Source organism: Melospiza melodia, unplaced genomic scaffold (genome assembly GCF_035770615.1).
Source record: "Melospiza melodia melodia isolate bMelMel2 unplaced genomic scaffold, bMelMel2.pri scaffold_48, whole genome shotgun sequence".
Taxonomy (NCBI): Eukaryota; Metazoa; Chordata; class Aves; order Passeriformes; family Passerellidae; genus Melospiza; species Melospiza melodia.
Genome location: NW_026948796.1, coordinates 4,822,589 through 4,844,449, shown reverse-complemented (window position 1 = coordinate 4,844,449; position 21,861 = coordinate 4,822,589). Strand labels below are relative to the sequence as shown.

Below are 21,861 nucleotides of genomic sequence, written 5' to 3'. Positions count from 1 at the left end.
GAGCCATTGTGACATTGCAGGATACCATGGATCCAAGAGATCATTGTGAAACTATGGGGCCTTCTGAAATGCAGACATCATTGTGACACTGTGAGGACCCTGTGGCACCAAGGCCATCACTGTGGCTCTGCTGGGCTGCACAGTCCCAAGGGGCCAGTGTGGAGCAGCAGGGCTTTGTGGAACCAAGAGGCCATTGCTGCATTCCAGGGCGTTGTGGAAACAAAGAGCCGTTGTGATCCTGCAGGGCACCGTGGATCCATGGAGAGCATTGTGGAATTGCAAGGCCCCATGGAATCATGGAGACCATTGGGACACTGTGGGGCCCCACGGAACCAAAGGGCCACTGTGACCCTGCAGGGCCTCATGAAAGCCCAGGGCCACTGTGACACTGCAGAAGCAAGGAGAACATTGTGACACTGCAGGGCCTCATGGAACCAAGGGGAGATGGAACAGGTCTGGCTGGTTTGGCCTCCCAGGGGCCACCTGACAGGTCCAGCTGATCTTGGAATGCTGAGGGCTGCCTCTCATCAGCCCCTGGAGCACTGGGGCTTTGTGCTTTCCTTCCTATGGAAAAGAGCCATCTGTCTTCCCAGGTTCTCACAGCCAAAATTGATACTCCCCCTGAAAAATTCCCTATATGCAAGGGTTCTCCCTGACAAAAGCCGCCAGGACAGAGAGCTCTGGCTGGCTTTGGCCTCTGGTGTCACCTCTCATCTCAATGAAGCCCCGAGGAAAGTATTTGAACAGGTTTGACTACTGGAACATCAGTGGGTCTCTCATCCTCTGAAAAACTCAGATGATATTCTGATCATATGTGTCTTTTTTTCCTCAGTGTGTATTATGCATGAAATATTATTTTCAGCTACATAATATTATTCTTCTCACCCTACCAGTGTTATCTGACACAAAACCCCTCCTCTACATATGGATCCAGGTCACCTGTACATGCAAACAAAAGAGAGAATGCAGCAGGAATGATTTGTGTCTGCTCCCATCTTCTCTGGAGTTGGAGGTGCAGCCCCAGCACTTGGCAGGGCTCAAGGGCTCACAAGCTCAGCTCCCACACAGAGAATTTGCAGACCCTGGGCTGCTCTTCTTGGCCCCTGCACGCTCAGCCAGGCTGAGATGGACATTGATGGTTTCTGGGCCAGGCTCTCTGAGCCCAGCCCAGCTCCCTGCAAGCTCTGCCAGCTGCCCTGAGCTCTGGGCAGCACCAAGGGCCTCTCCCCAGCCCAGCCTAGCCAGCTCTGGCCCCACAGCTCTGCTCAGGCCAGGCTGCTCTGGCCACTGCCCCACTGCCTCAGCCCCTGGCAAGGGCACAGCAGCAGCTGCAGCTGCCACAGGACTCAGCCCCAGCCATGGGGGAAGGTGCTTGGCCAAGGCCAACCGAGGTTCCCTGGGTGCCCTGCTCCCCTCGGGCTGAGGTGCTGAGAGCTCTGCAGCCCCTGCTGCCATCCCATCTGCCCAGGGCAGCACAAGAGCCCCGGCCTTGGTGCCCTCAAGAGCTGGTCCTGCTCCAGGCCCAGGGCCCATGCCAAAGCTGGGGCAGCCACAAAGCTGTGCCCGTTTCTGTTCATTGCTGCTCTGATCAGGATGGATCCTCAGCACCTTGAAGTTTCCCATATGAATTTTACTTCTCCAGAGGCTTGTTCTGCCTTCAGCTTTTCAGTTCAGGAATTCAGAGCTGGAGGGGTCATTAACATTTTAAAACACTCTGACAAGACAAGACCTTGTGAATAATTTAATTTAAGGTCTACAAATTTTTGTGGTAATTAGACGGATTTCAGAGTCATATTTGAACTGAATCTACTATATTGAAAACAATGCAAAGATACTCTTTTTTCTTGTTAATTTTCTTTTCCTGTTTGTTAATTGATATCAGCAATTTCCTGTTGATATTGATCTTTGCACATCCTAATGCAGTGTGAATAGACATGAACATCAGGACCCTTTGTGGCTGACAATCAATCAGACTTTTTCCCGAACCCCTCCCTACCATTTCCCTCATCCAACCCCTGGGGCCATGAGCAGCCTTGTGCAAATCTGAGCTTCCTCCACTGAAGGCTGCATCTGCAGCTTTCAGCTCCTTGGTATCAACTCCCACCTGCTTTTTTGCAGAAGAAACTGCCTGAGACACACAGGGGATCTGTGCTCTCCATCCCCTCCTGGCTGGTACTGCCAGGCTGGCATGAGGAGCCCCTCAGCCTTCCCTGCTCCAGGCTGGACAAGCCCAGCTCCCTCAGCCTCTGCTCACAGCCCAAGAGCTCCAGCCCCACCTTGGAGGCCCTTCCCAGACCCTGCTCCAGCTGCCAGACATCTTTCCTGCCCTGGGACCCCAATCCAGGCCCCAGCGACCTGGATAATCCACGTCCTTGATGTCCTGGTCACACAGCCCAGCCCCTTGTCTCCATGTCAGTCTCTGGGGTGGATCCTGTGGAACATCCTTTGGTGGAGGCTGTGGCTCCAGGTGGGCCAGGGGGATACCAGGGGATAGGGGACCCTGCTGGGCATGAACAGCTTTGGACTTCTGGGGGGAAACTGTGAGGGGGGCCTGAGGCAGAGTGACCAACCCAGTGACCTCACACAGCCCTCCTGTGACATCACAGCCTGCTCAGTAATGACATAGTTTTTCCTCTGATATCGCTATGCTGGTCTTTGATGCCACAACCCACTCTGTGAAGTCACAAAGCCCTCCTGTGATGTCACACAGCCACCCTCCCCTGATGTCACAGCCAGCTCTGTGATGTCACAACCCATTATCTAAAGTCAGATAGCTGGTCTCTAATGTCACAGCCAACTCTATGATGTCATAATGTGCTCTGTGATGTCAGTCCTCTGTCCTGTGATGTCACACCTGTCTCTGTGATGTCACAGAGACAGCCTATGATGCCATAGTTGCTCAGTGACCTCGCATAACCCACTCTGTGATGTCATAGCCCACTCTGTGATCTCATGTCATCAGATGATAAATTGTCTATACCAGGTGAGCACACACAGTGCTGGTTCTCCAAAACCCCAGGCCTATGGAAACCAAACAATGCCCATTGTGTGAGAAGGGGAACTGAAATTCACCAGCCTCAGTGTCCTGTCAGCTCAGCCAGGCCCACTGGAACATTGGGGTCCCTGAGCACCAGGGTCCAGCAGAGAGACCCCCAGGACAGGAGAATGCATGGGTAAAGGGGAGGGGAAATATGTTAATGACTTTGGGGAAATGATTATCATATGTGTGTTTAGTCCAGTACAATCAATGAATATGTGTGCAAAATACAGAATATAAACAGAAACTTTCCTGTACTCAGCATGCACAGGTTTGGGAGGAGCTATCCCCCTGTGAATCCAGCCAAATAAAGAATGCTGCTTCTTAATGCTACACTGGGGTTATGGAGTTTTATTATTTTGCCAAATTTTTGGTAACAGACCCACTCCCAAGGAAAGCTCTTTCACAAACAGTAAAAGGGCTGGTGTTCACAAACAGAGAAGGGCTGGTGGGAGATGTGGTGGTTGAAGGCTGCCTGAGGCAAAGTCACCATGAAACAACAGTTTCCAATATTCTATGGAAGAAAGAGGGGCTGCAACAAAACTTCATCACTGGAATTACAGAGGGCAGACATTGGCTTATTCAGGGTGCAGATTTGGAGAGTACCAAATCAGATACTGACTTTTTAAGGGAAACAGTTCTTAAAAACAAAGTGTCCAGGAAGGATGGGCACACCTCAATAAAGAAAACTTGAGGGAGAAGGAGCAGCCTGTGCCTCTGTGCAAAAGTTGAGCCAGCTAACTATTGTCCTGGCTGGGCATGGAGCTTTTGTGGGAACTGAGGGAAAAAAGAGGGTGCATCACCTTCAGACAGAACATCAGGCATCTCAGGAAGTGTTTAAGGATGTTGTTAGGTCATGCAGAAAGAAAAGTAGAGTGGTAAATGGTCAATTAAAACATAACCCAGCCACTTCTGTGAAAAATAATAAAAACTGTTCTAAAATGTTCCTAATAGCATAAGGAGGGATAAGTAGAACATCTACACTTTATTGGAGGCAGTGGGGAATACAATAAGTAAGATAAGGAAATCTGAGCTGCTTAACACCTTCTTTGCTCCAATTTTCAAGAATAAGTCAAGTTGTCCTCAAAACAAGTGTTCTCCTGAGCTGGTAGATGGGCACAGGAAGCAGAACCGCCCCCTGTAATCCAGGAGGAAGAAGCTGTGGACCTGCTGAGCCACTCAGATGCTCACAGGTGTCTCTGGGAGCAGATGGGATCCATCCCAGGGGGATGAGGGAGCTGTGGATGAGCTCCCCAAGCTGCTCTCCATCATTTACCATCAGTGCTGGCTCAGCAGGGAGGTCCCAGAGGACTGGAGGTGCCAATGTGAGCCCATCCCCAAGAAGGGCTGGAAGGAGGAGCTGGGCAACTCCAGGCCTGTCAGCCTGACCTGGGTGCCCGGCAAGGTTATGGAACAGATCACCTTGAGTGCCATCACAGGGCACCCACAGGATGGCCAAGGGATCAGAGCCAGCCAGCGTGGATTTCAATGTCTGCACTGATGATCTGCATGAGGGGACTGAGTCCAGCATCAGCAAATTTGCAGATGACGCCAAACTGGGTGTGAGTGTGGATGTGCTGGAGGGTAGGAGGGCTCTGCACAGGGCCCTGGACAGGCTGGATCCAGGGCCCAAATCCAACAAAGTGAGGTTGAACAAGACCAAGTGCTGGGTCCTGCACTTTGGCCACAACAACCCCTGCAGTGCTACAGACTGGGGACAGAGTGGCCGGACAGCAGCCAGGCAGAAAGGGACCTGGGGGTACTGATGGACAGCAGGCTGGACATGAGCCAGCAGTGTGCCCAGGTGGGCAAGAAGGCCAATGGCTCCTGGCCTGGATCAGGAATGGTGTGGCCAGCAGGAGCAGGGCAGGGATTCTTCCCCTGTGCTCAGCACTGGTGAGGCCACACCTCAAATGCTGTGTCCAGTTCTGGGTCCCCAATTTAGAAAGGCCATGGAGGGGCCGGAGTGTGTCCAGAGAAGGGCAACAAGGCTGGTGAGAGGTCTGGAGCACAAGTCCTGTGAGGAGCAGCTAATGGAGCTAGGGTTGTTTATCCTGGAAAAGTGGAGGCTTAGGGAGACAAGGCGGTGTCAGGGCACAGGTTGGACTTGATGATCTCCACGGCCTTTTCCAGCCTTTCTGATTCTGAGATTCTCTGAAACCACCCTTGGAGCATTTGCAGGATGAGTCCTGTGCCTTTTCTTCAGCAGCTCCAGCAGCCCAGGTCCCTCAGCTTCTCCTGCCAGCCCCAAAGCCCATCCTGTCAGTCCTGTAGAGCCTCTGCAGCTCCTCCTCACTGCCCAGAACAGGGAGCCCCAGAGCCAGACACAGCAGCCCAGATGTGCCCCCCTGGCCTGGGGTGCCTCTGGCAAGGGAGCAGCACCAGGCACTGCAGCAGCCTGCAGACAATTCCTGCAGCACTTGTAGGATGATCCTGTGCCCAAGGGACGTTCCCATGGGGCCAAGTCAGGAACTGCAATGGGGTGTGGGGCCAGAGAGGAAAGGGCAAACAGGGATGGGCTGTTTGCAGGGCAGAAAAAAGGGGTGGGCAACAGGAAGAAATCTGTAGCAGGGAGAGCAAAGAAAGCAAAGGTGAAGCCAAGGAAATTCTGAGGGTAGTTTGGGGGTGGGTGCCAGGCAGCCCTGGCTCTGAGCAACAGCATCTGCAGTGGTACAGGAAACACCCAGCTCATGGGAACAAACTTTTTGTCTGACTGCAGAGGCCAGGACAAATCTGAGTGATTTCCATGCTGTCCCTCAGCCCTTACTGGCCCCAGGGGCTGATGGCATTTGTGCTCCCTCAGGTTCATGTGCCCACACCAACAGCATGGGGGTGCTCCCCCTGCTCTGTGCAATGCAAACAGGGGCTGCTGAGCCAGTGCTGCCGTGTCTGTGCCTGCAAGGATGGGGCACCTGTGTGAGCTGGGGGAGAGGCCAGGGCTGCAGGGGGGGATGTTGTTGGAAGCTCCATGAGGACGCTCTGCGATGCTGCCCTGTCCTGTGCAGCACACTGGGGATGGATCAGCCCCTGCTCTGCTGCTCCTTCCCAACTGCCCCAGGGCCCTTGCAGAGCCCCAGCCATGCTGTTTGCCCCCAGCCTGCCCAGAGCCAGCCTGGGGCTGTTCACGGGGCTTTTCTGTGCTGAGCGTCGGCCTGGGTGTGTTTTTGAGAGAGCCTGGGCAAGGAGCCTGGAGCCACCATGGCGTGGCCTGAGGCGTCAGTGCTGCCCCAGCAGTGCCCATGGCCTGTCCCTGCTGCAGCCTCGGCACTGCCACCCCCAGGGCTGTGCCCGGCCCCGAGAGCACTCAGGCCCTACAACAACACCAGGGCCACCAGGGCAGCGGGGCAGGGCCACAGCAGCAGAACTGGCAACACCAAGTGCGGCTGCTGCTGGGCACAGCTTCTGGGCCTGCACTGATCTGCCCCCAGCTCTGCACACAGACATTGCTGCTGCAGCTCCAGAGAAGAGAACAGAAGGGGCATCTCTGGTGAAAACAATGCTGGGAGATCGTTTCGTTCCTTCAAAGCCACCAAGAGACCAGCTCCTCACTGATGCAGTCTGGGGCCACGGTTAAAGTGGAGGGAAACAAAAGAAGAAATGGCACAAGGAATGACAGTCCTTTGTAGAAAATAGGAAAAAAAAAAAAAAACCAAAGGAAAAAACACCCGCAACCAAACCAACAACAAGTATCAAAGATGATTTTTATTATAAGTTTTTATTTAAGAACTTGGAAATTGGCCAGCAGTTTAATGTTTCTGAAAAGCATCCAGTCATCAGTCTCCACACTGCAGCCTTGAGCTCCTGGTTCCTCAGGGTGTAGATGATGGGACTAAGGACTGGAGACACCGCTGAGTACAGAACTGACACTGACAGATCCAGGGATGGGGATGAGATGGAGGGGGGCTTCAGGTGGGCAAATGCTGCAATGCTGAGAAACAGGGAGACCACAACCGGGTGAGGGAGGCAGGTGGCAAAGGCTTTGTGCCGTCCCTGCTAAGAGGGGATCCTCAGCACGGCCCTGATGATCTGCACATACGAGAAAACAATGAACACAAAGCAGCCAAATGCTAAACAGACACTGACAGCAAGAAGCCCAAGTTCCCTGAGGCAGGATTTGGAGCAGGAGAGTTTGAGGATCTGGAGAACTTCACAGAAGAACTGGCCCAGGGCATTTCCATGGAACAGGGGCAATGAAAATGTATTGGCTGTGTGCAGCAGAGCATTGAGAAAGCCACTGGCCCAGGCAGCTGCTGCCATGTGGGCACAAGCTCTGCTGCCCAGGAGGGTCCTGTAGTGCAGGGGTTTGCAGATGGACACGTAGTGGTCATAGGACATGACAGTCAGGAGGAAATACTCTGCTGAGAGGAAAAACAAAAAGAAAAACACCTGTGCAGCACATCCTTTGTAGGAGATGGTGCTGGTGTGCCAGAGGGAATTGTGCATGGCTTTGGGGACAGTGGTGCAGATGGAGCCCAGGTCGCTGAGGGCCAGGTTCAGCAGGAAGAAGAACATGGGTGTGTGCAGGTGGTGGCCTCAGGCTACGGTACTGATGATGAGGCCATTGCCCAGGAGGGCAGCCAGGGAGATGCCCAGCAAGAGGCAGAAGTGCAGGAGCTGCAGCTGCCGTGTGTCTGCCAATGCCAGCAGGAGGAAGTGCCTGATGGAGCTGCTGTTGGACATTCCTTCACTCTGGGCATGGTGCACTGTTGAAAAAGACATTGACAAGCTTGGACAGATTTCCTTTTTGATTTCAGGCTTGTGCTCCTTCTGAGTTACTGCTTTACTTTCAGCATTGCACTCAGCCTGAATACTGGGGAGACCTGAGGGAAAACAGGGCTCCCTGTGCCACAGGGCAGTCAGACCTGCTGGAACCACACAGGTGCCCTTTGTTCATTTAACCTCTCTCTATTTCACCGTGATCACGCTTTAATATTTTTTGAAAAATGAAGTAGACTTTTTGAATTCTCCAGCTGAATTTTTTTTTCCAAACCCTTCTCTCTTTCCCTATGCATATGAACAGGAAAGGTTACCAAGGGCTGGTCTGGCTCTCTGCTGCCTCGAGTTGTGCCTACTGGGAACTGTTTCTCTCTATCCAAGCCTTGTCCCTTCCTGTGCTGCCAGGGCCCAGCCCTGCCCTGGGGTCCCAACTCTGTCCTGCAGACACCTCCCAGCACAGGGCACTGCCCAGGGGCCTCCCTGGCAGCAGGGCCTTAAGGGCAGGCCGGACAAACAGAGATGCTGCAAGCCAAGGTGCTGCTGCTGCTGCTGTCTGTAGGGAGAGGAGGCTGAGGAGGCACTTTCTGAGGGAGATCTGAGGCCCATCTGCTGATGCCCAGGCTGACAGTGCAGGAGTCTCAGTGACACAGCCAAAGCTGACAGCCCCTTTCCTTTCCCTTGAGGAGAAAGCTGAGAGCAGCCCTGGCCATGCAGCACCATCTCCACAGCAGGAGGAATCTGCCCTGATGGGGGTGGCTCCTTCCACCTCCAACTTCTCCCCTGCAGTGTCCATGGGGAGCTGCCAGGCAGGCTGAGAGCTGCCCCTTGCAGGTAGCACATGCCTGGGCTGGCCAAGAGCTCTGAGGGCTGCAGGAGCTGCTCTGCAGGACAGCCCTGGGCAGTCCTGGCTGCAGCCTCACCTCCTGCAGCTGTCCCTGGCAGCAGGAGCCATCCTGACCTGTCCCTGTGATGGTGCCCAGGGCAGCCCCGCTCTGCAGCACATCCTTCTCCTCCTCCTGCTCCTGTGCCAGAGAGAAACTCGGAGAGTCCTCCATCTTCTGCCTACACAGGAGAATCATCTACCGACACAGGAGAATCATCTATCGATGGTATTAAGCACCTCTTACAGGTGCTTTTTTCTTTCATGGGCATCCCCAAGGAGCTGAAAACTGATAATGGGCCTGCTTATAAATCCAAGGAATTCGGGAGCTTCCTGCAGCAATGGGGAGTAGAGCACAAAACTGGCATCCCCTACTCCCCTACAGGTCAAGCCATTGGAGAAAGAACTCACTGTGATATAAAAAGGGTCCTGGACCAGCAACAACAGGTTCTGAAGGTAGAACCTCCCCACATCCGGTTATCCAGGGCGCTATTCACAATAAATTTTCTGAATTGTTCTTTTGACAGCCTGAACCCACCCATCCTACGCCACTTTGGGGGGAGCAATCATATGTTAATGAAAGAAAAACCTCCAGTTTTAGTAAAGGACCCTGAGACTTGGAAAATGGTGGGACCTTACAAATTAGTTACTTGGGGACGTGGATATGCCTGTGTGCCCACCCCCTCTGGTTTAAGGTGGGTTCCTTCCAAATGGGTAAAGCCCTATGTTCCCAAGGTGTCAGAGAAATCTACAGAAGCACCCCAGGTTGCTCATGCTGCCTGGAGAAGAAAACGCCGCACGTGTTCTCTGGAGGAAATTCCATTTAAGCCTCCTATCTGGAATAGTTTGTAATATATGTTTGTTTCAAGTTTTTGTACCAGTTTAGATCCCACTGTTCATGTGTAGCCTCGAGACGCCATGAGACCGAGCCTGCTTCTCGTCCTACTCGTGATCATCCCTCCTGCGATCTCCTGCATAGTGCCACAGCCCAAACCACATATGGACTACCTTGACAAAGACTCTCGGACATCAACAGAGAAACTGACAACTGGCTAAATGGACTGTTCAAAGGCTGGGGACTCTCGGGCTGGTTGGGATCTATTCTGAAAACTGTGTTTTTAGTGCTGTTTATTTTTTCTATAGTTTTGTAATTGTTAGCATTGTTTTTGGACTAATCAAACACATGGTTCTCAAGTTAATTTCAAGCTCATCTCCCCCTCCTGAGGTCTACCATTTGGAAGCCCTCAGTGCTCCAATGGATGACCTGGAAGCCTCAGTGGAAAACACTGACCCTCCTGTAGAGGAAGAACTGATTTACCAACCATGGTTTGGCAATCATTCTGCACCACAAACACAGTCCTCTTCTTTTTAAACAAAACTAGGGGGAGATTTTGCAGTGTGTTGTAAACTTCCTTCCCCAGGTATGCCAGTACCTCTCTTCCCCTTCCCCCCTCGCCCCCTGCTGGGCTGTCAATCAAGTTTAACATTCCAGCAAGGCGTCGTGTGGTTGGTCAAGTTCAAAGGATGCCCCTATGCCCAGAGGTCATTGGCCTGTCTAGGTGTCATCCCCCCCTGAGACCCTGCCCCTCTCACCTGGTTGGGTGGCTCACCTGTTCCCTCCCCTTCCCCTGTCCCTGAGCTTAAAAAGGTGATCAGGCCATGTGGTCGGGATTCTGTTGGAGCAGTTGCTCACGTTCAGACCTCTGTAACCATGGAATAAACCTCTGGATAGAAACCCTCCAGTAGAATCCATCTCCTTTTCCTCTTCACCATCGCCTGAAGCTTTCCTCCTGAGGTGAAAGGAGTTCCTAACAAGCCTGGACTTGTTCAGTGCCCAGCTGCCACCACCAGCAAGCTAAAGGTATCTCTGGGGTGATAACACCACAGTTGGTGCCTTTGGCCCAGCAGCAAGGGTCAGACTGGCCCAGGCACATTCGCCCAGGTGGAGGGGAATTGAAGTTTCTCTTCAAAAGACTCTGTTCACCAAGGTTGGGGGAGACCTGATAATCTTAACATATACAGATTGGGAGTGGCCAGAAGATGCACAGGAGGCAAATGAACATTAATGAACATCACCTCCAGTGTGGTGAGACACCTGGACTGGGAAAAGATTGAGAAGGGAATCAAAGAATGAGGACTTAATTGACATCAGAGGCGAATGGAGCAATCATCAATAGGAGATCAAATACTAAGAATTGTGTAATTTAAGAGCAAAGAACATTAATTTCTTTGAGTTTTGTCTGTCTAAGCATATGAGAAACATAGTAAAAAGCAATGTGTGATTGAATGATTTTCACTGTGCAACCCGGACATGTGTGGATGGAATGGTTTCTATTGCACGTGCTGCCCACAATAACATCCTGGCAAGAATAAAGTAATGCCAAAATTCTGTAACACTGAGAAGATGATGTTGGAGTTTCTGTTTTTCATGCAGTTTCAGTGTCAGTCCCAGTGAGGTCCATCACCAACACAGGCTCCTCCTGGACTCTTTAGAGAACTGGAGGCCACGACTGCACAGACCTCTCAGAGACTCCAAGGCAAATGCCAAACCTGAAGTCCTTTGAAAAACCTGCAGTACCTGGGAGCATTACAGAGCCCCCAGGGCCATTCCTGAGCAAGGCTCCCCTGGGACTCATCCCAGCAGATCCCTGAGGCCAGGAGTGCAGGGAGGCAGGGGCTCTGTGCAGGCAGCTCAGATGCTGAGTAGAGCCTGGGCTGGCTGGAGGCAGCAGAAAGGCCAAGGCCTAAGCCCAGTCCTGGGGAAGGCAGATCCTGTCCCTCCTGTGTGCCCAGGGCTCAGCTGGGGGCACTGGGATGTGGAGGGATGCTGAGGGCAGGACAAGGGGGTGACAGTGCCCAGCCTGGCTGAGGCTGTGCCAGGAGGCCCCAGGGCCTCAGGACAAGCTGTCTCCTCACAGTGCTTGGTGGCGCAGACCCTGCTGTGCCCCAGGTCACCAAGACTTGGCTTCTCCTGGGCACTGCCAGCCCTGCCAGGGCCCTTGGCCATGTCCAGCACAGCTTGTCCTGCACTATCCCACAGCTGCTGCAGTATCCCTGCAGGCTGCACACTTCCATCTTGCTGCCCCCTGGCTCTGCCCTGCCACTGCCAGCCCTGCCCTGACCTCTGCCCACGCTCACCCTCTGTGCCTGGGGACACACACATGCACTGAGCTCAGCCCCCTCCTTCTGGGTGCTTCTCCTGCCACAGCACTGCCCTGGGAGGGTTCATTTCTCACAGGAGCTGCTGTGTTTTTACTGGTGCATTTTATAGCTCTGCTTCTGCCTCTCTAGCAATTCTCTTTTCAAAGAGCTCTCCAAGGAAAAGATTCATTGAATTGTGGAATAGCAGAGGTGAGAAGAGCCCCCTGAGCCCCCTTGGCCTGGGTGTGGCTGGCATGGAGTTCCCTTTGCCAAGACACCCCTGTCCTGCTGTGCTTGGCTCTCGTGGCTGCAGCAGGGTCGGTCCCAGCCCAAGGCTTTGCCTGTCTCTGAGCAGGGCTGGCCCCACATGAGGCATCTCTGCAATCCTCCACCAGTAGGCTGGGGGAAGCAGGTGTTCCTGGGGGCATAGGGATGGAACAGCTGGGCTGGACTGACCCCAGGGCTCTTCCATTCCATGTGATGTCCTGATCAGCAGGGAAATGAGTGGGTCAAGAAGGTCTCTGGATTTTCTGTATTATTATATTTGTCTTCCAAAGCAACCACTATGTGTGCTGAACTCTTTTTTTCCCGTGGTTTTCCTTGCTTCTGAATGTGGCCTTTGCTTTTTAGTCCCTCCAGTATTAATCTCCCTTTATGATGACCCCCAATGTTTTCACCTTATTTTCTCCTGTTTTCTGATGAAGGAGGGACAGTGACAGAGACACTTGGCTGTCACTTGATGGCCAGGGGGGTTTAACCACAGTCACCTTGACCAACTCTTCTCTTACGGGCACAGCCAGCAATGTCAGGGCTCTGTCAGGTGCCCACCACTGAGCTGGGCTCATGCCCTGCTCACAGCCCCAGGGCTGTCCAGGCACACAAGTCCTTCCCTTGCACACACACACACAGAGTTCATTGCAGCATGGGCAGGGGCTCCCTGGGCTCTGCTGCCACTGCCAGAGCCTGGCAGGGACCTCAGCCCTGCGGGTGTCACCCTGCCCTGCCCTGCCCTGCCCTTCCTGAGGTGCCCCATGGCCAAAGGGATGAACATGGGGAGCTCTGTAATCAGGAGCTCATCCCAGCCCTGCCCTCAGGGGTTCCCAGGGGATGTTACTCTCTGGAAGCTCCAGGAGCAGCTGAAGGTGTTTGTGCTCACAGGGTTTATGTCCCCTCACACACACAGGATGTTCAGGGCTGTGGAATGGCCTGAACTGCAAACACGGACTCCTGACCCCGTCACTTGATGTCCCTCCATGAAGGGAAGAACTACCTCTGTGACCTGGGGTGAGAGGCCACTGTTGTAGCAGTGCTGGCTTTGCAAGGGCACTGCTGGGACAGCCCCATCCTGATCACTGCCACACTTCTGCTGGTCACTGCTGGTTTCCTCTTCAGGACCCTGTGTTGGGCACATCCCTGAGAGCAAACTGGGAAGAGGATTGCAGCTTTCAGGTCCTGCACTGGGGAGAGGCCCTTGCACAATGGAAATGCTGCTGCAGAGCCAGCTCTGTCCCAGAAGTGCCCACGCTCTGTCCCTGCCTGCACTCCCTGGACAGTCACACAACAGGACAGGGACTGAGCTGGAAGAGCCCTGAGGCCTAAAACCAGCACAGGGGCACTGAAGGGGAGTGTGGGAGTGAAGGAAGGGGAGGTTATGGAGGAGAAGCCCAGGGCCTCCCTGGCAGGGAGGAGCACTGGGGTTCCCTTTTCTCCTCCAGGTCTGCCCAGAGGCACCAACCCTGCAGCTCCAGAGAAGCCAGGGAGGAAAGAGGTCAGGCACACGTAGCAATACAGAGTTCTTTATTTTGTGTAAGCACATAGGTAGTACAGAGGTAGTACAGATCCTGGTTTATACAGTCTCTGGGTGCGATACTAAAGAAAAATACTAAAATAAAAACAGTAGAGTCAAAAATTGTTGTGTGAACAAATTCACAAAAGTGTAACACCTGTGTAAACAGCAAAAAATACAGGACACAGAGTGAGAATTATTGAGTAACACCATAGAGCTATGTGGAAGAATGAGAGTTTATTGCTTCTGAAAACCATTTGTCATAATTTTCCTCAGACCATTCTTGAGCTCCTGGTTCCTCAGGCTGTAGATGAGGGGGTTAAGTACTGGAGGCACCACCGAGTACAGAACTGACAGGGCCAGATCCAGGGATGGGGACGAGATGGAAGGGGGCTTCAGGTAGGCAAATGTGCCAGTGCAGAGGAATAGGGAGACCACGGCAAGGTGAGGGAGGCAGGTGGAAAAGGCTTTGTGCCGTCCCTGCTCAGAGGGGATCTTTAGCACAGCCCTGAAGATCTGCACATAGGAGAAAACAATGAACACAAAACAACCAAAAGCTAAACAGGAGCCAACAGCAAGGAATCCAACTTCCCCGAGTTTGGAGTGTGAGCAGGAGAGCTTGAGAATCTGTGGGATTTCACAGAAGAACTGGCCCAGGGCATTGCCATGGCACAGGGGCAGGGAAAATGTATTGGCTGTGTGCATGAGAGCATAGAGAAAGCCACTGGCCCAGGCAGCTGCTGCCATGTGGGCACAAGCCCTGCTGCCCAGGAGGGTCCCGTAGTGCAGGGGTTTGCAGATGGACATGTAGCGGTCGTAGCACATGACAGTCAGGAGGGAAAGCTCTGCTGAAAAGAAAAATACAAACAGAAATACCTGAGTAGCACATCCTTTGTAGGAGATGTTCCTGGTGTCCCAGAGGGAATTGTGCATGGCTTTGGGGACAGTGGTGCAGGTCATGCCCAGGTCGCTGAGGGCCAGGTGTAGCAAGAAGAAGAACATGGGCGTGTGCAGGTGGTGGCCGCAGGCTACGGCGCTGATGATGAGGCCGTTGCCCAGGAGGGCAGCCAGGGAGATGCCCAGCAAGAGGCAGAAGTGCAGGAGCTGCAGCTGCCGTGTGTCTGCCAATGCCAGCAGGAGGAAGTGCCTGATGGAGCTGCTGTTGGACATTTCTTCGTTCTGAACATTGTGAGCTGTTCAAAGACAACATTGACAATTTGGACAAAGTACCTTCAGTGAATCCTATGCTATTTTCTTACACAAGCACTAAAAATTGCTTCCTTTTCTTTGGGAAAATTTCATTTCCCTTTTTTTTTTTTTTAATTTAAGTGTAGATTTGGGCTGCTAGAGTAGCTGTGTGGTTTTTAGAAGGGTCAGAAGTCCTGTTCTTAGCATTGCTCTCAGGCTGAACACTGGGGAGCCCAGAGGGAAAACAGGGCTCCCTGTGCCCCAGTGCAGTCAGACCTGCTGTTCCCACACAGGTGCCATTTGCTCATTTAACCTCCCTCTAGTAAGGATGTACAAATTTAAAACTGTATTTAAAAATAATGTGGCCTTTTTGAAGACTCCTGTTTCAAAATCAATCTCTCCAACTCTTTGCTCTTTCCCTTTGTAGCTGGACAGGAATGGATACCAAGGTTTGCTCTGGCTCTCTGCTGCCTGAACTTGTGCCTACCGGGAGCTGTCTCTCTCTGTCCAAGCTTTGTCCCTGCCAGTGCTGCCAGAGCCCAGCCCAGCCCTGGGGGCTCAGCTCTGCCCTGCAGACACCTCCCAGAACAGGGAACTGCCCAGGGGCATCTCCCTGGCAGCGGGGCCTTAAGGGGAGGCCAGAAAAAGAGAGATGCTGCAAGCCAAGGTGCTGCTGCTGCTGTCTGTAGGGAGAGGAGGCTGAGGAGGCACATTCTGAGAGAGGGCAGAGGCCCATCTGCTGATGCCCAGGCTGACAGTGCAGGAGTTTCACTGACACAGCCAAAGCTGACAGCCCCTTTCCCTTCCCTTTAGGACAAAGCTGAGGCTAGCCCTGACCATGCAGCACCATCTCCACAGCAGGAGGAATCTGCCCTGATGGGGGTGGCTCCTTCCACCTCCAACTTCTCCCCTGCAGCATCCGTGGGGAGCTGCCAGGCAGGCTGAGAGCTGCCCCTGGCAGATGGCACATGCCTGGGCTGGCCAACAGCCCTGGGCAGTCCTGGCTGCAGCCCCAGCTTCACCCCCTGCAGCCATCCCTGGCAGCAGGAGCCGTCCTGCCCTGTCCCTTTGACCGTGCCCAGGGCAGCCCTGCTCTGCAGCACGTCCTTTTACTCCTCCTGCTCCTGTGCCACAGAGAAACTGGGAGAGTCCTCCTGACACATCCCCCAGGCTATAGGGTGCACTGGGCTTCAGGAGATCCCTCCAGGAGCGCAGGGAATATTGCCCTGCACCCACACACTCACCATGCAGAGGGCTGTGAAGATGTTTCCCCAAGTGAAGTCTCAGCTCAATGTCTTCCCAATCCTGACTGCCTTCAGCCTGTCTCTGCCTGGCTTCTGTCCCCTCAGTGCCTGCAGGCAGAGCCCTCAGCCCTGCTGGGCTGGGAGAGGAGCTGGTCCTGGGAAGACCTGTTCCTTTAAAGCTGAGCACAGACACAGCACAAGGACTTTAATGAGCCTCTTTGGGCATTGGTGGTGTTTACATCAGACTCAGTCCCTGAGGGAGTGTTGAAAAAACTTCTCAAGAACTAAAACTTAAATTGAAACTCCGAAGTTTTCCAAGTTTTAATGGGTACCACTGAGGGATGCAACTCAGAAAGTGTCCCCAGGTTCCAGTTAGAGCAGAACAGTGGAGGCAGTGAGGACAGCTGGGGACAAACAAGGCCAAGGTGTCTCTGGTGCTGAGCAAACCTGGATGTGTTTGAGGAATGCAAAGGGACAAGGCCTGAGCCCCAGCCCCTGGCCAGGCAGATCCTGTCCCTCCCTCCTTGCTCAGGGCTCTTGCTGGGATTGGCACTGGCATGTGGGGATGGGCAATGCCAAGGGCAGGAGCATGGGGCGACCCCTGCCAGGCTGCTGAGCAGGGACAAGGAGGCAATGAGGCCCCAGCCCTACAAGGGTCATTTGTCTCCTGCTCCTGCCTCAGGCCCAGGCCCAGCAGCCATGGCCAAAGTGCTGCCCAAGTTGGCTCTGGCAGGGCTGTCTTGCAGCTGCTGCCCATCCCTGTGCCCTGTGCAGCCCAGGCTGTCCCACGGTGTCCCTGCCTTGCGCCTCTGTCCCTGCAGGCTGTCAGCATCCCCCGGCTGCCCCACCTGGCTGGGCCCTTCCTTTGCTGACAGCTCTTCCTCCTGCCTGCCTCTGCCTGCCCACACAAAGCCTGGGGCTGACTCAGACTCCTTATGGGGGATGTTCTGCACCACAGCCCTGTCTGAGAGGGAAATTCCTGTCTTGTCATGTCCTGCCTGGATCTCCCCAGCTGCATTTGTGCTACTATTTCTCTATCTGGCTCTTTCCCACTGTGGGGAAAAAGCGCCACCATTTCTGAATCCACCTTTTAAGCCCTACCAGGCCACTCCTGTTCTGTCCTTAGTCTCTTCACAACTCAGACTAGGCACATCAGCCTCCATATATTGGTTATATTCTTTAGGCCTGCAAACCTCAGCTTGGGAGATCTTTGAGCCCTCTCCATGGTGTTTTCAGATGTCTTATTCATATCCAGTTCCTGGATATTCGTTGAGATAAACATCAGGATTTTAACGTAAGAATAGAAGTTTCCTGGCTGATAATCGCTGGCTTCCTGGGTTGCTGGGTCCACCTAAGAGTGATTATCACCTTGACAATTACATCTACAAGATAATTGACAACGTCACCATGATGCATGTGAATGCTGACTTTCTCGAAGTTGACTGACAACATCGAGACACCTGGACTGAGTCTTTGTCTACCTCTGCACATGTAAAGCCACAGTTATGCATGTGAAGAGACGCAAAGAACATTCGGTCATGTCTGCCTCGGGAAGAATAAACTGTACACGAAATTGGTGCACGAAGCAGCATTCGTGAACACAAGGAGACTCTGACATTCGGAGGTCAGATCTGTGTTTACCCAGCGCCGATCCTGGGCTCAACGCTGACCCTTGGCTGAGGTGGTTTTGACGACCGAACTTCGGTCTCACAGACAAATTAATAAATCTTTGCTAAATTTTCTTATAAGTTTGGCTCTTGATTTGATCATGTGAAATAGGATGGAACCGCACAGACTACTGAAAAGATTCCAGCTGGTCTCAGGGCCCAGAGAAAGCCAAAACTGTTTAACTTGGTATTTGGTGGTCCATGTCTGTATAAAAGAATGCTCTAAAATGTCACCTTTCAAGAAAATGTCCTAGGTAGATGTTTCCTGTGCTGGTGAGAGTCTTTTAAACCCAGCCTTCTCCTGACCTCTCTGCTGTTGCAGTTCCATGGACAGAGGCTGTTTTCTCTTACCCCCTGCCATGGTCAGGCTGGTGTTCAGCCATCTCCAGGACAGCAGGGCCCCATCCCACATCACTGTGACCTGGGAAGGCAAAATCCATTACTCCAAATGTCCCTCCTTGCTGCTTCTTGCCAAATATTTGACCCTGGCACTGGGGTTTGGACTGGTTGCTGCAGGAAAAGGGAAAACCCTGTGACATTTTGGGGTACATGGAACCAAGGAAAACCCTGTGACACTTTGGGGTTTGATGGAACCAAGGGCCGTTTGTGACACAGAGGTGCCACATGGAGCCAAATATCCATTGTGACAGTTTGGGATCTCATGGAACACATTGTTTGTTGCCACAATGCGGATCCAAGGAGACCATGGTGTTGCTCATTGTTTATGCAAAGCTTTTGCATTAATCACGGAATCATGGAGCCCATTGTGACCGAGTAGGGCCCCATGGAACCAAAGAGCCATGGTGACACTTGGAACTAAGGATACCACTGTTTAGTACAGAACCTCATGGAACCAAAAGTCCATTGCCACAGAGCAAGGCCTCATGGAACCATGGAGTGCAAAGGTCTAGAACATTTCCTGCACAGTTCTGCCTTGGGTGAACGGAACATTATTGGTGGCAGCTTAGTCTTGGCAGACACCTGAGCAGTGTGTCTGATTTCAGTGGGGAAACTCAGGAGTTTTAAGTTGCTTCAAAAAATACACAAAGGGCAAACCCCTCTTAGGCTGAGTGCAGCCAGCTCTCCAAGCACAGCAGGTCCCAGGGGAGTGAGGACACACAGAATGGGGCTGGGCAATGTGGAGCAAGGTTGTCCACACTGGGTCAGAGCTCCAGGCACAGCTTCTGTGAGCAGGCCAGAGCTGCTGAGGAGAGACCCTGGGTCAATATCAATCACAGAATGCTGCAATTGTCTGCTCCAAAGACAGTAGTAATAAAATACATCCTTTAAAATAGGAGTGGATATTTTTTAGAAGCTCTTTGAAATATTTCTCCATAACTGCAGAAGGAGACCTAGAAACCTAGGAGAGCCAAGGACAGTGTTGCAGCTTCAGGCCCAAGAAGTGCAAACAGTGATTTGAGGAGAGCAGGCAGGGAGGATGGGACTTCATAACCTGAAGTTGTAATTGGACAATTAACCCCAAAATAGAAATGGTCCAAAACTTGTAAAAATGTTAAAATGTGTGACCCATTGTCCATCTTGGGTGTACCCTCAGCCGGGCTCTAGTACTGCCCTGGGTCTATCCTTTGAAGGCCTTTTAATAAATCCCTACTTTATTCCTGTAACACTGTCCAGTCTCTGTTCTAGGCAGCCTCTCAAGGCATCAAGGCCTGGCTGGCTGGGCCACCTGGGGCCACCTGACAGGTCCAGCTGTCCCCTGGCATGTTGAGGGCTGCTGCCCATCAGCCCCTGGAGCACTGGGGCTCTGGGCTCTCCTTCCTTTGGAAAGAACTGTCCTTCTCCTCTAGGTGCCCATGGCCAAAATCAGCATTCCTCCTCCAAATTTCCATATATGCAAGGATTGTTCCCAGATGAAATCGTCCAGGACAGACAGATCTGCCTGGCTTGGCCACCCAGGGGCCACATCTCATCTGCCTTTGAAACACTGGGACTATGTGCTTTTCTTTCTTATGGCAAAAAAGCACCTTTCACATCCAGGCACCCATGGCCAAAGTTGGGAATCCACCTCCAGAAATCCCTATTTCCAGGGATTTCTCCCAGACAAATGCTTCCAGGAGAAACAGGTCTGGCTGGCCTTGGCTTCCTGAGGGCTGTTTCTCCTCTGCCTTTTGTTTTGCAGAGAAAAGAAGAAACCTTTACAACCTTTGTAAAAGTTGTAAAGCCCGGTATGCTTTTATTACGACCAAGCAGAGGAAATCCTCCTCAAAAAGCATGCGTACCCCTGGAGATCTCAGGTCTCCTTTTATCCCCCTTCCAAATGCATATACACACAGTTTCACAATAGGCTCATACATATTCATTCCATGTGACATTTATCGCCAGTTCTTCTTTATCAAAGGAATTCCTAGGACGGGGCAAATCGATCTTGTCATCGTTTCTGGTTTGTTTTTTTTTTCCTGTCTCCTCACTGTCTCTGCCCTGCAGTTTTTCCTTCAGCTTTGGCCTCAAAGACTTTTCACCTCTCCTAGACACTTCACCTAATTCAGAATGGATATCTGGTCTGTCTCATTCCCCCCTTTCCTAGGAAATAAGTAAATTCTTCTACTTAATGCAAACCCTTATGACAAAAAGTGTCTTTTAATGCTTCACCATGTACGTTTGACAAAGAGGTTAGTACAGCTATTCGTTGTAGTATTCTCCAGTTACAAATTAACAATATAATAGATAATCCTAAGCTTATCCCAACTAATATTAACAAAACTTCAATGGGGTGGCACAACTTATTAAAGATTCCATTTGCAGTAGGTGACCATCCAAAGATCACATCCCACCAGTGATGATCCATATTTTGTTTTATTCTTTGTAGAACTCTGGTTATCTCTTTTGTATCATGTTGGACAGTAATTTAGGATTTCTTTCCACTTTCTTGGATTTCCTTCAAGATTTCCAATAGGTCTTGGTGCTTAATTAATTGTTTTACTAATGTAAGGTTCATCCCAATAGGGGTAGGTGATAGTCTGTGATACAGTGTGTAATTGGCTTTAATCAGCTGGTGGGATGTCACTGGTACCGAAAACGAAAAATTACGCCCAATAATCTTAACAAAATTACAAATACAGAAATTAGAATGATTTCTACTAGACAGAATAACATCATTGCTATCACTTTTTACAGCAGCACAGGCAGTTCTCAGGCATACACACTCTTTTCCAGTATATACGAGCACAGTTTTCTGGTCAGTGACTGGAGGAATTTCAAAGTGGCAAATACTCTGTTCAGTGTCCAAACACACATCTTGAGCATTAATAGTATTGCTTTCACAAATGAATCCCATCTGTTCTCTAGTAATGAAGGATTCTAAGTTTACTGTCTGCCACTTTTCATTCATCTTTCGCACCCATACTCTATGTTCTGAAAGATAGAGTATTGTTTATTCATGGTTTAATCCTAGGGAAATGATGGGATGGATAACATAAACAGTGGCTTTGTGTATGGTAAGCACAAAGGCAGTGGCCGCATTACAAGCAGGATCATAGGTGAAATTCACCATAGTCCACCAGGATTGAAGCTTCCTTTCAAAATCAATTGCATTATCCCACACAATTTTCCAAATTTCAGCTGGAAAATTACCTTCACCCCCTTCCCATATGATCAGAACTGCTGTTGCCTGCATCCATAACTGTGCTTGTATACAACTGAAAGCTAAAGACACATTATCTTGGACAGTACTAAGTGCTTCTACTATTAAGTTGTGGTCTTGGTCCCCGGCCTTTTCATACTTCCTTACTTTGGCAGTACTTTTGAAATCTGTCACTGACTAGTTCCTAATGTCAATAGAGATTACTATAAAGGCTGCTTCAATTTTGTTAGGCTACCTGCTGCAGTGGCCAGTTTATTCATCAGTATTTCTGAATCAATTCCATTTAAAACTCCTAATCTTGTCTCAAATATGCCAGTTAGATCCTTTCTTATTCTGCTCCTGAGATATGCCTTTCTTTGTAACCATGTTGTCCAGCCCTCAAAGGATGTCTTTAGGAAGGAGGAGTGTGGAGAGTTTAGTTCAAGCATGGCTTAAAGAAAAAGGCCATGAAGGCATACAGTTGAGAGAAGAGTAAAAGGTAGTTGCGAAGCAGTTCCAAAAGCAGTTCCCAGGCTGATTACTATAAGCAATTAGACTCTCTCATGTATCACTTTATAAACAATAAGGTTCTCAGACAGTCTTCCCATAACAAGCGAAACAC

General features: G+C 51.4%; 1 protein-coding gene across 1 annotated transcript in view; it reads right to left on the bottom strand.

Annotated features, from left to right (window-relative positions):
* Positions 1-14,349, bottom strand: part of LOC134413701 (olfactory receptor 14J1-like) — a gene marked incomplete at its 5' end in the record, with an annotated part of 35,131 nt that extends 20,782 nt beyond the window's left edge. The window contains one exon of the mRNA XM_063147743.1: positions 13,888-14,349. Within this exon, the coding sequence (XP_063003813.1) occupies positions 13,888-14,349 (462 nt within the window). The remainder of the gene's footprint in view (positions 1-13,887) is intronic.
* Positions 14,350-21,861: the final 7,512 nt, after the last annotated feature.